This window comes from Narcine bancroftii, chromosome 7, assembly GCF_036971445.1.
Source record: "Narcine bancroftii isolate sNarBan1 chromosome 7, sNarBan1.hap1, whole genome shotgun sequence".
Lineage (NCBI taxonomy): Eukaryota > Metazoa > Chordata > Chondrichthyes > Torpediniformes > Narcinidae > Narcine > Narcine bancroftii.
Window position 1 is genome coordinate 83,296,159 of NC_091475.1, and position 13,446 is coordinate 83,309,604.

The 13,446-nt window shown below is 41.7% G+C and overlaps 1 protein-coding gene across 4 annotated transcripts in view; it reads right to left on the reverse strand.

Annotated features, from left to right (window-relative positions):
- LOC138739087 (LIM domain only protein 7-like) overlaps positions 1–13,446 on the reverse strand; it is a 218,083-nt gene that overhangs the window by 74,266 nt on the left and 130,371 nt on the right. For 2 of the 4 annotated variants that reach the window (XM_069890547.1, XM_069890546.1), the window contains exon 7: positions 12,551–12,806. In XM_069890547.1, coding sequence (XP_069746648.1) covers positions 12,551–12,806 — 256 coding nt within the window. Of the gene's footprint in view, positions 1–1,349; positions 2,082–2,688; positions 2,866–4,195; positions 4,460–4,808; positions 5,100–12,550; positions 12,807–13,446 lie in introns of all 4 variants that reach the window. The other 2 variants (XM_069890548.1, XM_069890545.1) reach the window with 2 other exon arrangements.

Here is a 13,446-nt window from a genome sequence, read left to right on the forward strand (position 1 = left end):
GGGCAGGCAAGCGACAGACGGACGGGGGTGAACTTGCTCTTACTCTAGTGAGTGCGTAACACGCCATCGGTTGGGAGCGGGACCAACCCCCCCACCCCCAAAATTGCCAAGGAGGGCAAATTCCCAGGAATTTAGACTGCAGTGTGAAATACCCATTTGGTCCTGAATTCTCGGGAATTTCATTGGGACAAAGTAGGGACACTGCTCACCTGCAGTGTGAAAACAGCTACTGTGATTTTGCTGGGAGCACCATTTTGACTGCTGAAGAGAAAACAGCTTTTGAAACAGGTCTTGTGGCCAGCCACTTGGAATTCGGAACAAAGCATGCTCTGTAAATGATTAGACCTTTTCAGTGGATTGGCCTATCCCAGAAGGATCTTTTGAGAAGCAAAGTGCTTCATTTTGAGTGTGACCAACAGTGAAGGTCACTTGGAGAGATCGGTGCCAGGATCTTAGAAGCTTCGTGGAGGCTGCCAAGTTCGAGTCTCACCTACAAAAGGACCAGGAGTGTTATGACCACAGCTTGTGTGGCTGGACATTTCTTCTAAGCCAACTTAAGGAGAATTCGTGGATCTGTAGCAGCCACAACTCCAGTCTTCCCATCAGTTCACATTAATTTTGGGCATCAAATTTCAAAAGCCTATGCTTCAACACTGAATTTTAAAGACTGAACTTTGAAGTAATTTTCTAGATTTTGGCCTGGATTGTAATGGTTTAGGTATTTCCTCCCCCCACCCCCTCCCCCCCCCCCCCACCCACACCCACACACCTGCACATAGTTGGGGATAGATTTAGTGTTAAGGATAGCTTTTAAGAGTTAAGACAAGAGTTTAAGAGTAAGAAATAAAATTAATGTTTTTAAATTAAACAGTGTCTGGTTCATTGCTTAGTGTTGTTCATTACGTGCAGTTTGTAATATAAGCAACTGCAAAATATACTTATCCGGCATCTACCAATTGCCGTAAGTGCCGGATAACAGGAGTTATTACAGTCAAGCTATATTTTGATCATCATATTAGTAAACAGTTACCCTACACAATTCTAGGAATGATTTGCATTTATTACTTTCTCGAAGTTGCCGGTCGTGACAGTGGCCAGGTATCTGCTTTTTCATTTAAACAGTGAGACCATAACTCTAAAGCAATTAATGGATGTTCAGTGCTTGTTAAAGTGACTTGTCAAACTAACTGATCCATATCACTATATGCTGGAGCAAATCAACTATGGTACAGGTATAAAGAAATCTCACATATTCACACTTCATGCATCAAACTTCATCGCTGTTACAAGGACTTGGCCTCTTTAGCTCAGAGGCAGAGATGAAACGCCCTCTTGCCACACACCCTAACCTCTTAATAAGCTGACGCTTCTTGTATCCTAATCTGCTGGCCTCCCTTATTCTCTCCCACTTCTTTGCATCTTCCTCACTACACGTGGCAGGAGCAAAGTTACAAGGTTGCACTGTCTTGTTAGCTGGGGATAGAGCCATTCTCCGAGAGAGCATGTCATCTCTTTTTGGGCATGGCAATGCACCTCTCTCATTTTCTGTTTCTTCCGATTCTTCTGAGGGTCGCTCAGGGGCACCAAGGAATTTTGAACGGAGTGACTCCGGCAAAGTCCACGGATCTGGGAAAGGAACTGGATTGTATTTATCGGGTGCACCTGAGGGTAACACTGGCTTGGTTTGAGAATCACGTTCTTTCCTAACAATCAAGTCATCCTTTTCTGGATCAGGAATCACACTTTTGTCTCTCCTTTCTTGAGCAACAAGTCTTATAACTGAATCACTGGAGCCAAAACTGCTTTGCTTCTGGCTGTAGAAAGGCTTCAGGTCAGGAGTAGCACAGAAGGCACCGGTTTTACGGCTGAACATGTCATCGTTCTCCAAATCCGGCTCCAGCACCTCATCCATTTCTCTTTCACATGTGCCTGAGTGGAAATGCTTGGCATCAAAGGGGTTCTGGTTCCGCGTTAGAATTCTTGGCCCCGCCGCTGGATTGAGCTTTGGTTTGGAAACAGAGAAATCCGCCACTGCAGAATAAGCAGGGCTCGCATGTAAAACTTGAAGGAGCGGAAACAGGCTAGAGATTTATTTCACAGGGGAAAAAAATGAAAGAAAAAGGAAATTTTACTGGAAAATTACCAAGAAAATAAAAATCCAAACATTACCCACCTCAAGCAAGCCTAGATGAGAAAAGGCACGAGATATAGAAAGCATGAAAATATTTGCCAATTACGTGAGCAGAAGTTGCAAGTAACTATGTCCTCAGGAGTAACTGGGATGCAGGTTACTTTCGCAGAATAGTGGATCAAGTATATGGAAATAAATCTGCTATTGTGTTAGTTTTAGTCCAGATTTTACAGTTGCTAAAAGCCACAGTTTTCAGGCACAAAAGGTGTTCTCCATAAAGGAACCACAATCTCGTATTAAATGTGAAGACAAAATAACTCATCATGCAAAATGAAATGTTGGATATTGCAATGCACTCTAACCGCCCAAAATAAATTCAGTTCACATAAAATGAACTTAGGTGGTATGAAATATTTTGCATGCTTCTCTGTTCAATTTCAGCCTCAATAAATGCACTTTGCTTTAATAATATCTTTCCACGTGCACTAAGTTTCAATGAAGGCACAAATTGGCACTGTGGCATTTTGTTAGTGAATTTAGTTAAAAAAGACATCAACCTTGGTTCATCTGAGGTGTGAGTGACACCTTCCGCCTTTTCTTGGGATATCGCTGGAGATTTTACAGTTTGTACATCACAAACACTGCTGGCTACTTGGCTCTGCTCAGGACTGCCTTTGAGAGAGAAATGATTGACATCGAATTCTAAATCCTCTGGAAACTCAGATGGCTTCCTTCTGCATTTGGGAGATAGATCAGGAAAATAGAAGCAATCAGAGGAAATGTGAATATTAAGGCAGAAGACAGGTGTTATCAGGAAGTTAAAGCATTTTAAAATAATACAAACAAATTATTTAAGCATGTAGTGCAGAACTTGACCTTCGAAGAATGTGCTAAGCAAGAATGCAGAAGCAGGCACAAGTAGAAATCCATTTCTTTTGTCAACAGTTGAACCAAAACACTGAAGTATTTCAATGGCCTTGCATTACTGCTTCACACGTTTAGCATCTTCAGCAAAGGAGGATACTTTACAAATTCCCATCTGCACATTTCATCTGTCTACCAATACTTCATAATTGACAAGCATCAGTCAAGTTCTTTGAAGTCTACAACTCGAGAAATATTGAAGATCTCAACAAAAGTTTGAAACCATGATTATTACTCAACACCAACGTATCTTGTGACTCCCTTTCCCTATCCATTTAAATCCTCAGTTTGAAAATGATTAATTTCCAAATGCTTCAGGTTTTCTAAAGAAAACCAGTACTTTTTTTTTTTAAAAACCACATTACTGCAACAACTCATTTTCCACGACTGGTGGGTTTGATGGATAATAACAATCCAAATTTGTCAAAGGAATGCAAGTACTTCGAATTCTTATGCCAGTCACAAAAACTGGTATTCAAGTTTATTCTTTAAATAGGACGTTGTCATAAGTCTTTGTAAATTGCACCAACTCGGTCATTTAAGCACATCCCCTTGTCCTGCGGTTGAAATGCTTGACCCTGCATTTTCCTCTACATACCTTTTTAAAAAAAAACTGGGAAAAAAATAAATCAAGAAAAAAAACAGAAACCCTGTGGGAAAAGTCAGAGAGAGAGAGATGCAAGAAACAGCCAAGGAAAACTTGTCACAGAAGAAGGGGCATAAAGATTCCCATTTTATATCATGATCAGAAAACATTGGAACCACTTAGAACTGGGGAAGCACATCAGAATTGTTGTCGCTGCTGCCAAATAGGGATCATTGCAGCTCACCTGCACATATCAAACCTGCCCCATAAACAGCAATAGAATCTATCCCCAGATCTACTCTTGTTGTGAAAAGGAAGGCTTGCCTTCCTTTCCTGATGTCATCTTTTACTTTACACATAACTTGGAAAGTTGTGGGGACAGAGCTCAAATTATATATGAATGATAACTTCTCAGAAAACACAGCAGCTCCTCAGTATTTCACCCAGGTGTCAACAGAGATTATACACTCAGGTCTCTGGGGTGGGATTTGAACCCACAACCTTTTGATTAAGATGTCCACATTGTGTGCAACATTAGTTAGACAAGGACAAACCTGATGTACTGAAACTGCTTATACCATGGCCTTCTCTGAGACCCCAACTGTATTTGTTTCCACTGTTCTGCACCTTCAAGGGTCCATTGCTTTGGTAGAAATCTATCAAGTTTTACACCTGTCCTTGCTCCTACTGGGTTCAGTTTGCGAGCATACAGGTCATCCTTTTCAATGTCTGGAATGGCAGTTGATTCTTCTTCTGAAGAGGACTCATCTCCAAGTGATTGAGAAGCTGCAGCAGTCCCTCCAAGAGGTCTCTGGTTGCTGTCAGAAACATCCACTGTGGTGAGATTTATCTGGCACTCCATGCACACAGCAGATACACAATCCTTTCTTCTAAATTCTCAACCATGTTCATTAGTCAAAAGCCATCACTTCAATGCCACTTGACCACTTGCAAAGGCACATGCCAATTCAGCTGAAGATAAAGGCTTACATTATGCAACACACAAGCACATTTCAGTATTATAGGAACTACTGATGGAGGATACTATGAAATGCTTGTCCCATGAAATGCAAAGAAGCTTTCCCCTCCCCTCCCCAAAAAGGTTAAGCAGCAGTCAGTGAAGCTTTAAAAGCAGCACCTCATACCCAAACCACAACAATTTCTGACCTGCTGGGTTTCTCATTGTCTTCTGCTAAGTGTGCGACAGGATTGAACAAGGAAGCAGCTTGCTGGGTCTTTGTGGGAGGTTTTTTATCCAGTCCATGAAGTTTACACCTTGTAAAACTGATATGATTATCAAATTGCAGATGCTCCCTCCTCTTGCTATCTGATCCCGAACCAGGCCCAGGACAATCAAGTCCCAAATTCTGAGGGTTTTCACTCTCACCTTTGAAGGAAGTGCCTTCTGAAGCAATGCTACCAGCAACTTTTTCTTCTTTTATGATCTGTTCTTCCCTACTGAGGTCAATTAAGATAATTTTGATTGAAGCATCATGTACAAATCAAGAAATGCACAACAGATAAAAGTTCAGTACAGCACAGCAGTTCAATTGCTTCAGACTGACCATCAGCTCCTCTCATAGTTTGCCCTGTCTTACAAACTGCAGACCACAAATCATTTGAAGACACATAAATATAAATGTACAAAGCCAGTGCAAAGCCCAAGTTTAAAGATGCCCCTTTCCAAACAGAATCTAAGTTCCAGGAGCAGTGTTCTCAGGATAAAGAATTAGCTGTTTAGGGTTGAAATAAGCAGACACTTCTTTATCCAAAGGGCTGTAAATCTTTGGAATCCTCTACTTGTAGGGGTGGGGGCTACAGATTTCTCAGCCATTGGGTAAATATTCAAGACAGAGTTTCATGGATTTACTGACAGATGGAGGATATGTGGATCGGACAGGAATGTACTCTGGGATAAGGGAACAGCCATAGCTTCAATGAGCACAAACCAGGCTTGACCCTCTCCTGCTTTGACCTACTTTATCCCTGCACCTTCAAGTCAGATGCATTAAGAATCACAAATGTAAAAAATGTGGCTCAGAACCAGGAAACACTCAGAAGATTCCTGCACTTTAAGTGCTGGTGCTTTGGTTAGTGTTAATCCTATCTAGGATACGGAGAAAGATTGAGTAGACTGGGTCTTTATTCATTGGAGCGTAAAAGGTTGAGAGGGGATTTGATGGAGATCTATAAAATTATGAGGGGGGTAGATAGAGTAGATGTGAATAGGCTCTTCCCCCTGAGGGTAGGGGAGATTGGAACGAGGGGTCATAAGTTCAGGGTTAGGAGGCAAAACTTTAGAAGTAAGGTAAGAGGAAGCTTCTTCACTCAGAGAGGGGTGGCCGAGTGGAATGACCTTCCAGGAAGAGGTAGTCGCGGTAGGGTCAATGCTGTCATTGAAGAGGAGATTGGTTGAGTGCATGGGTGGGAGCAGGTTGGAGGGTTATGGGCAAGGAAGCGGGTAGGTTGGACTAGTGGAGTTTCACTTAAGTCGGTGCGGACTAGAAGAGCCGAGATGGCCTGTTTCCGTACTATAATCGTTATATGGTTATATGGCAGGGTCTGGACCATCAAAGATGAAGCAGGAAGAGTTGTGCAAGATGTTTATGTCACAGTTAGCTAGCAGCTCGAAACTTCTTTTTGATTTCCTGCACTTTTAAATTGAAACTTTGCTGCAAAAGTCTCAAATAAGCAGACTGAATTTCTTGAAACATTTGCTGAATTATAGTCAACAGTACACATTGGGGAGAGCCTGTTTGATCCTATGGCTCATGTTCAGTCTTCTCTATTCTAATATAAATGTTGTTGTTACGCTGCATGAGTTGGACTCATGCAGCATAAAAACAAGCCATTCAGTACACCATGTCCCTGCTAACCATTTTGCAGCTTTGGTCCAAAGCTTTCTATGCCTTGTCAAGTCTTCACCTTCATGCTTCTTAAATACTGTAAGAAGCACCATCTTCACCACATCCATTGAAGGTTCCAATTATCCCCAAGAATCATCCCTCTGATGATTCTACTCCTTACCTTACACCCATGCCCTCTGGCTATATACATCTGTGCTCGAGGGAATTAGCTTTTTGCCATCTACCCTGTCTACATCCCTCATAATTTTGTAGTCATTGATCAGGTTCCTCATTAGCAGTCTCCATGATGAGGAAAACAGGCCCTGCCAATCTAGTATTTTTACTTGGAACTGAAATGCTCCATTGCAGGCAGAATTTTCATGCATCTCCTTTGTAGGCAATCACACCCTTCCTAAAGTATGGCAGCCAGAACTCCACACAGAACTCCTGTTGTGGCATGGCCAATCTTTTGTGAAGTTGAACCACAATTTCCCTTGTCTTATATTCTATCCTTACACTGCTGAAGGCAAGTATTTCTTGCGCTTTCTTAACCACGTGTGTTGCCATCTTTAAAAAAGGATCCTTGGACGTGCACCAACATCTCTCCGATGCTTAATATGCTCCAGATTCCAACCATTCATTGTGTATGTCCTAATCTTATTATTCTTCAATTTACAAGATAAAAATTAAATATGAATAATCATCTAACCTCGAGATAAAGAGTAAAAGATTAAAATGAAAAGGTCTTTTTCATTTTATGAAATAATTTTAAAAATGAACTTATTAGTTATGTTTTACTTTGTGAGGTGTTTGAGAAAATTTGGTCTATCACCAAAGACTCTTGAAAACTTCTACAGGTGTACCATGGAGAGCATTCAGGCTGGTTGCATCACTGCCTGGTATGGAGGCATCAAATCCCAGGACAAGAATAAATTCCAGTGGAGAAGAACATAATGAAAATAAAGCAAAAGTATTACGAGCTAGGAGAAAAAACGCACAAGATACTAGCCTGCCAACTTAAAACAGAACAAGCTAAAAGAACGGTATTGGCATCAAAGAAAAAGGACAAACAAATTACATATAACCCAACAGAGATCAATGAAAACTTTAAGGAATTCTATGAACAATTATACCGAACTGAGAACGAAGGGAAAGAAGACAAAATAGATGAGTTTTTCGCTAAAATTGAACTACCAAAATTGCAAGAAGAGGAGCAAAACAAATTGATAAAACCATTTGAAATAGAGGAAATACAGTATATTAAAAAAGCTACCGAACAATAAAATGCCTGGAGAGGATGGACTCCCAATAGAATTCTATAAAACATTTAAAGAGTTATTAGTTCCTCCTCTCCTGGAAGTAATGAACCAGATAGAAGAAACACAAAACTTGCCAGATTCAAGTAAGACGGCAATAATTATAGTAATACCAAAGACGGGGAAAGATCCACTAACACCAGCATCATATAGACCAATATCTCTACTTAATTCAGATTATAAGGTAATAGCAAAACTATTAGCAAACAGATTGGCCGACTGTATACCAAAAATAGTAAAACAAGATCAAATTGGAGTTATTAAGAAAAGACAAACAACGGACAATGTCTATAAGTTCATTAACTTAATCCATGCAGTACAAGGAAACAAGACCCCAACAGTGGCTGTTGGTTTAGACGCAGAGAAAGTCTTTGACAGGGCAGAATGGAATTATTTATTCAAAGTATTACAGAGGTTCAACCTACCAGAAAAATATATTAATTGGATTAAAGCATTATATAAGGGACCATTGGCGAAGGTGACAGTAAATGGATATTTAAATTAAATAGGTCAACTAGGCAGGGATGTCCACTATCTACCTCACTGTTCGCTTTAGCAATAGAACCATTGGCAGAACTGATAAGAACAGAAAATAAAATAAAAGGGATAAAAATATAAGAATAAACTCCAGAGGGTTGTTAACTCGGCCTGCGACATCACGGGCACCAGACTTCACTCCATCGAGGATATCTACATGAGGCAATGTCTTAAAAAAGCAGCCTCTATCCTCAAAGACCCCCCCACCACCCAGGGCAGGCCCTCTTCATTCTGCTACCATCAGGAAAAAAGATACAGGAACCTAAACACAAGCACTCAGCAGCACAATAACAGTTTCTTCCCCACTGCCATTAGATTCCTGATTAATCAATGAACCAAAAACACTCCTTTACCTTTTGTGCACTATTATTTTTATTTTTAATATATTATTGTTGTAGATGGTTATAACATGAATGATTGCACGATGATGCTGCCACAAAACACCAAATTTCATGACTTGTTTATGACAACAAATTCTGATCAATGATAAATATGACTAGTGTCTGAATAAGGAAATTAACCAGTTTATTTGGTTAAGACTGATACACAGATAATTAGAGCACATCACTGACAGAAAGGAATCAAAAAGACAAGTAATATTAGCTTTTTAACTATTTATAAAGTGGTACAAATGTTGGAAAGACATTGCAAGTCAGCCAACGTCTGTGGAGAAAAAGAACAGAAGCAGCTGTGACAAGGAACAGCAGACATTTTCACTGCTAGTGAGGGTAGGAGAATGGAAAAATGAAAGGGAGAAGTGGATGAGCAAGATACTTAGGGAATCAAAGGGGACAATTGGGAAAATGGGGTATGTGTACAGAAAGGAAGATAAGGAGCAGAAATAAATTTGCAAAGGGACAGAGCAAGCAAAATTATGGTTAGGGCAAGAATGAGGTAGGAGGGTGTAGGCAGGGTGATGCATATGTGTATGAACCTAATCTGTACAGCAGAGCCTGTCTCCTCAATTATCAGGGTCCTCGTGATGTGTGGACCAAGGTCTGATGCTGTACTGATCCTGTTCTTATCGCTGTTTAAAAGATAGCCTATGTTCAAGCAAATCATGCAACTTCCATACCTCAGAACTGAAATGAGAGTAAACAACTCCAATATGGCAGTACATCCCAAGAAGTTGCTCCTTGCATAGGAATTCACTAACAAACTAGTATCTCATCCAAACAGGGAACTCAGAGGAAACACAGCAGAATTATTTCTCCAGCAAGCAATCCAGAACAAGGATTAAAATATTTTAAAATTAAAGCATGCTTCGCAAGACAAAATTAGCAACTATCTTTTGCATAGAATTGGCAATGAAATCTTGAAATCAAAATCAGAATTTATTGCCGTGAACAAGTCATGAAATTTGGTGTTCTGTGGCAGCATCATGGTGCAAACGTACATATTATAACCATCTTACAACCTTGCTATAAAAAAATTTAAAATAATAATGCATGAAAGGTAAGGCAGTGTCTTTGGTTCTTGATTATTCAGGATCTGATGGCAGTGGGGAAGAAGCTGTCCTTGTGCTGCTGAGGGCTCGTCTTCAGGCTCCTGTATCTTTTTTCCTGATGGTAGCAAAATGAAGAGGCCATGATCTGGGTGGTGGTGGGGGTCTTTGAGGATAGAGGCTGCTTTTTTAAGACATTGCCTCATGTAGATGTTCTCGATGGAGTGAAGTCTGGTGCCTGTGATGTCGCAGGCCAAGTTAACAACCTTCCGGAGTTTATTCTTGTCCTGGAATTTGGCATCTCCATACCAGGCAGTGATGCAACCAGTCAGAATATTGGCAGAATACATGGTACACCTGTAGATGTTTTTGAGTTTTCGGCAACATATCGAATCTCCTCAGGCACCTCACAAAGTATAGCCGCTGGCGAGCTTTCTTTGTGATTTCATTAACATCGAGGCTCCAGGACAGATCCTTGGAGATGTTGATAACCAAGAATTTGAAGTTCTTAACTCTCTGCACTACTGAGGCTTCGATGAGGACTGGGCCATGTTCCACTGACTTCCTCCTGAAGTCCACAATCATCTCCTTGGCTTTGCTGATGTTGAGCGCAAGGTTGTTGTTACACCACTAAACGAGCTGATCTATCTCCCTCCTGTACACTTCCTCATTGCCGTTTGTGATTCTGCCGACAACTGTGGTGTCATCAGTAAACTTGTAGATGGCATTGGAATTGTACTTGGTCACACAGCCATGAGTGTATTATGAGTAGAGCAGTGGGATAAGCACACATCCTTGGGGTGCACCTGTGTTGATGATCAGTGAGGAGGAGATGTCATTTCCAATTCATACTGACTGTGGTCTTCTGATGAGAAAGTCAATGGTCCAGTTGCAGAGTGGGGTCCAGAGCCCCAGAGTTTGTAGCTTCTTGACCAACACTGATGGAATAATGGTATTGAAGGCCGAGCAGCCATATGTATGAATTACTAGTTTTGAGGTGGTCCAGAGCCGAGTGGACAGCCAGTAATGTTGTATCTGCTGTGGAGCGATTTTAACGATAGGCAAATTACAGCAGGTTCAGATCTTTGCTTAGGTATGTGTTCATTCTGGCAATGACCGACCTCTCAAAGCATTTCATTGATGCCCTTATGAAGCAGGTGGGAACCTCTAACTGAAACAATGAGAGGTTGAAAATTTCTGTGAACACTCAGGCTCGGTACATCGTCAGGACCTGACGCCTTGCGAGGGTTCACCCTATTTAATGATGTTCTGACGTTGCCCTCACAGACAGATATCACCAAGTCTTCAGCCTTTTCAGTGATTCTAATAGGCATGGTTTGGTTCTTCTTCTCAAAGCGGGCAATGAAGCATGGTGTTCGCCCTCGCTTTGCAATGGCCAGCACTCCCTGCCATAGCGGGCAAGCATCGGTCTCTAGTTTCCTCCAATATTACCACTTTGCTTTGGAGATGGCCTTCCACAGGTCATACCTGGACTTCTTGTGAAGATCCCGATTATCGGTCTTAAATGGCCTTGTTCTCACCCTCAGCGCGTTGCAAATTCTCTGATTCGTCCAGGACTTGTTGGGGACCACCTGGTATTTTGGCATGGGCACACACTCATCCATGCAGGTTGTGATGAAGTCAGTTACACCTGTTGCACATTCATTCAAGTGTATGGATGAGTTCTTGAATATGTTCCAGTCCACTAATTCAAAGCAGTCCTGCAGACGCTCCTCCGCCTCCCTCGACCACACCTTCCCTGTCTTCACCACTGGTTCTGTGATCTTCAGTCTCTGCCTGCACGCCAGGAGTAGGAAGTACAGACAGATGATCAGACTTGCCGAAGTTCGGTCATGGTTTGGCTCGGCATGTGTTCTTCATGGTGCTGCAGCAGTGGTCTCGCATATGATGTGTTGGTGTTAGTTTGTCAGAGTCTTCTTCAGCTTGGCCTGATTGAAGTCCCCCAAAATGATCAGGAAATGTGCTGCCTCATGGCTGTTAATCACAGTGCTCAGCCCTTCCAGTGCCAGCCTGACATTAGCCTGGAGCAGAATGCAAACTGTGACCAGGATGATGGCAGTGAACTCTCTCGGCAGGTAGACACTTTATCGCCAGATGTTCCAGGTCGGGGGAGCAAATCCTCCATAAACCTGGATTTTCAACACAATGAGTAGACTTTGCACGATAGAGGAACAAAACCAGTGAAACTCGTTCATTATGTCGAAAGGCTACACCCAAGGGGTTTTTAATGCGTAAAACCTGTATTATCACCTGCTCACATTTCAACAAAAAAGGTAAATTTACCTTTTATGCAGAGTATGGAAAAGGTGGATTGTGTGGTCTTTTTACGCTGAGATCAAACAACTATGGCGACTGAGGAGCAGGTACGAGCACTAGTGGAGACCTGTTCGAGCAGTCTTGGAACTCAGGCAGATCTCCCTGCGCATCGTAATCTCCTTTATCGCAGATGGGTCCTTTAAAATTCTCTCATGGGTTGCGGGCTGACGGCGTCATCAGCCCTGCCCCTTTCACACAGGAGGTGGAGCGACTTCGCTGCACCTCTGACATTACCACCTCAGCGGAGGGAATCTGGATCGCACTGGACCGGCCAATCCATTTTTGGACCTTTTAATCAGGTAAGTGGAGTGTTTTAAAGGCAAAGGAAACCTGTCTTTATAATTCACTAACTTTCACTACAAAAGGGCCTCTGGATACATAGAGATGCAATACACTATGACTAAAATACAAGGCTTCATTGTCTAGTACCTTGAAAATGATCCATCGGTTTCAGTAAATGTTGGGCTTGCCCAACTTCTTCTGTTTATCTCATTTCTTTCCACAAACTTTTTCCTCAGTGGAGCAGGCATATAGGTTGCAGGCTTGCTTTTAGTTGGCAGGAATTGGTTGTACGGAATTACAGGCTTGTGGTCAGAGGTGGAAATTCTCCGATGTGACATGTCATCCTTTGGACCATCCATCTCTTTGATGCTCAGATCCTCTGACTCAATATCACTACCACCACCTAAATCAGAAAAAAAAAAGACTTTATTTTAATTCTGCACAGGTTATCGGTGTTACTGGCTAAACTATCATTCCCATTCTATCCCTAACTGAGCCAACCACATTGCTGAAGTGAAAAATTGGCAAGGGCTTGAAGAAACATCAATGCATGGAAGAAGTTGCGATGAAAACTGCACAGTTTTATCATTATGTTTACTAAATTTTAATCAAGATTAAACTCTGCAGCTGCTAAAATTGGATTTGAATTCATTTCAATATAACATTAGTCTTAATCTCTGGATTTTTACTGTACCACATGTGTACCTTTAGGTTAAGAAACAAATATTGAACAAAGTTTATTATTTTCAAATATTTCACATGGGTATTCAGATTTTACCAGTAAGAACACAAAATGCTGGAGAAGCTCAGCTGGTCTAACAACGACCTTTACGTAGCAAAAGTAAAAATACATGACCGACATTTTGGACTTCATCGAGGTGTGGAAGAATGTCGGCAGGCATCCGAACAACAGGGTGGGGGGAGGGGGAGCAAAGGCAGGAGATGATAGGTAGGGAAGGAAGGGTTGTCAGCGATCAGGGGGAGGATGGATGGCCGGGTGAGCGGAGGGGGAAAGGGAGGGAGAAGATCTGGATAAACTGGAA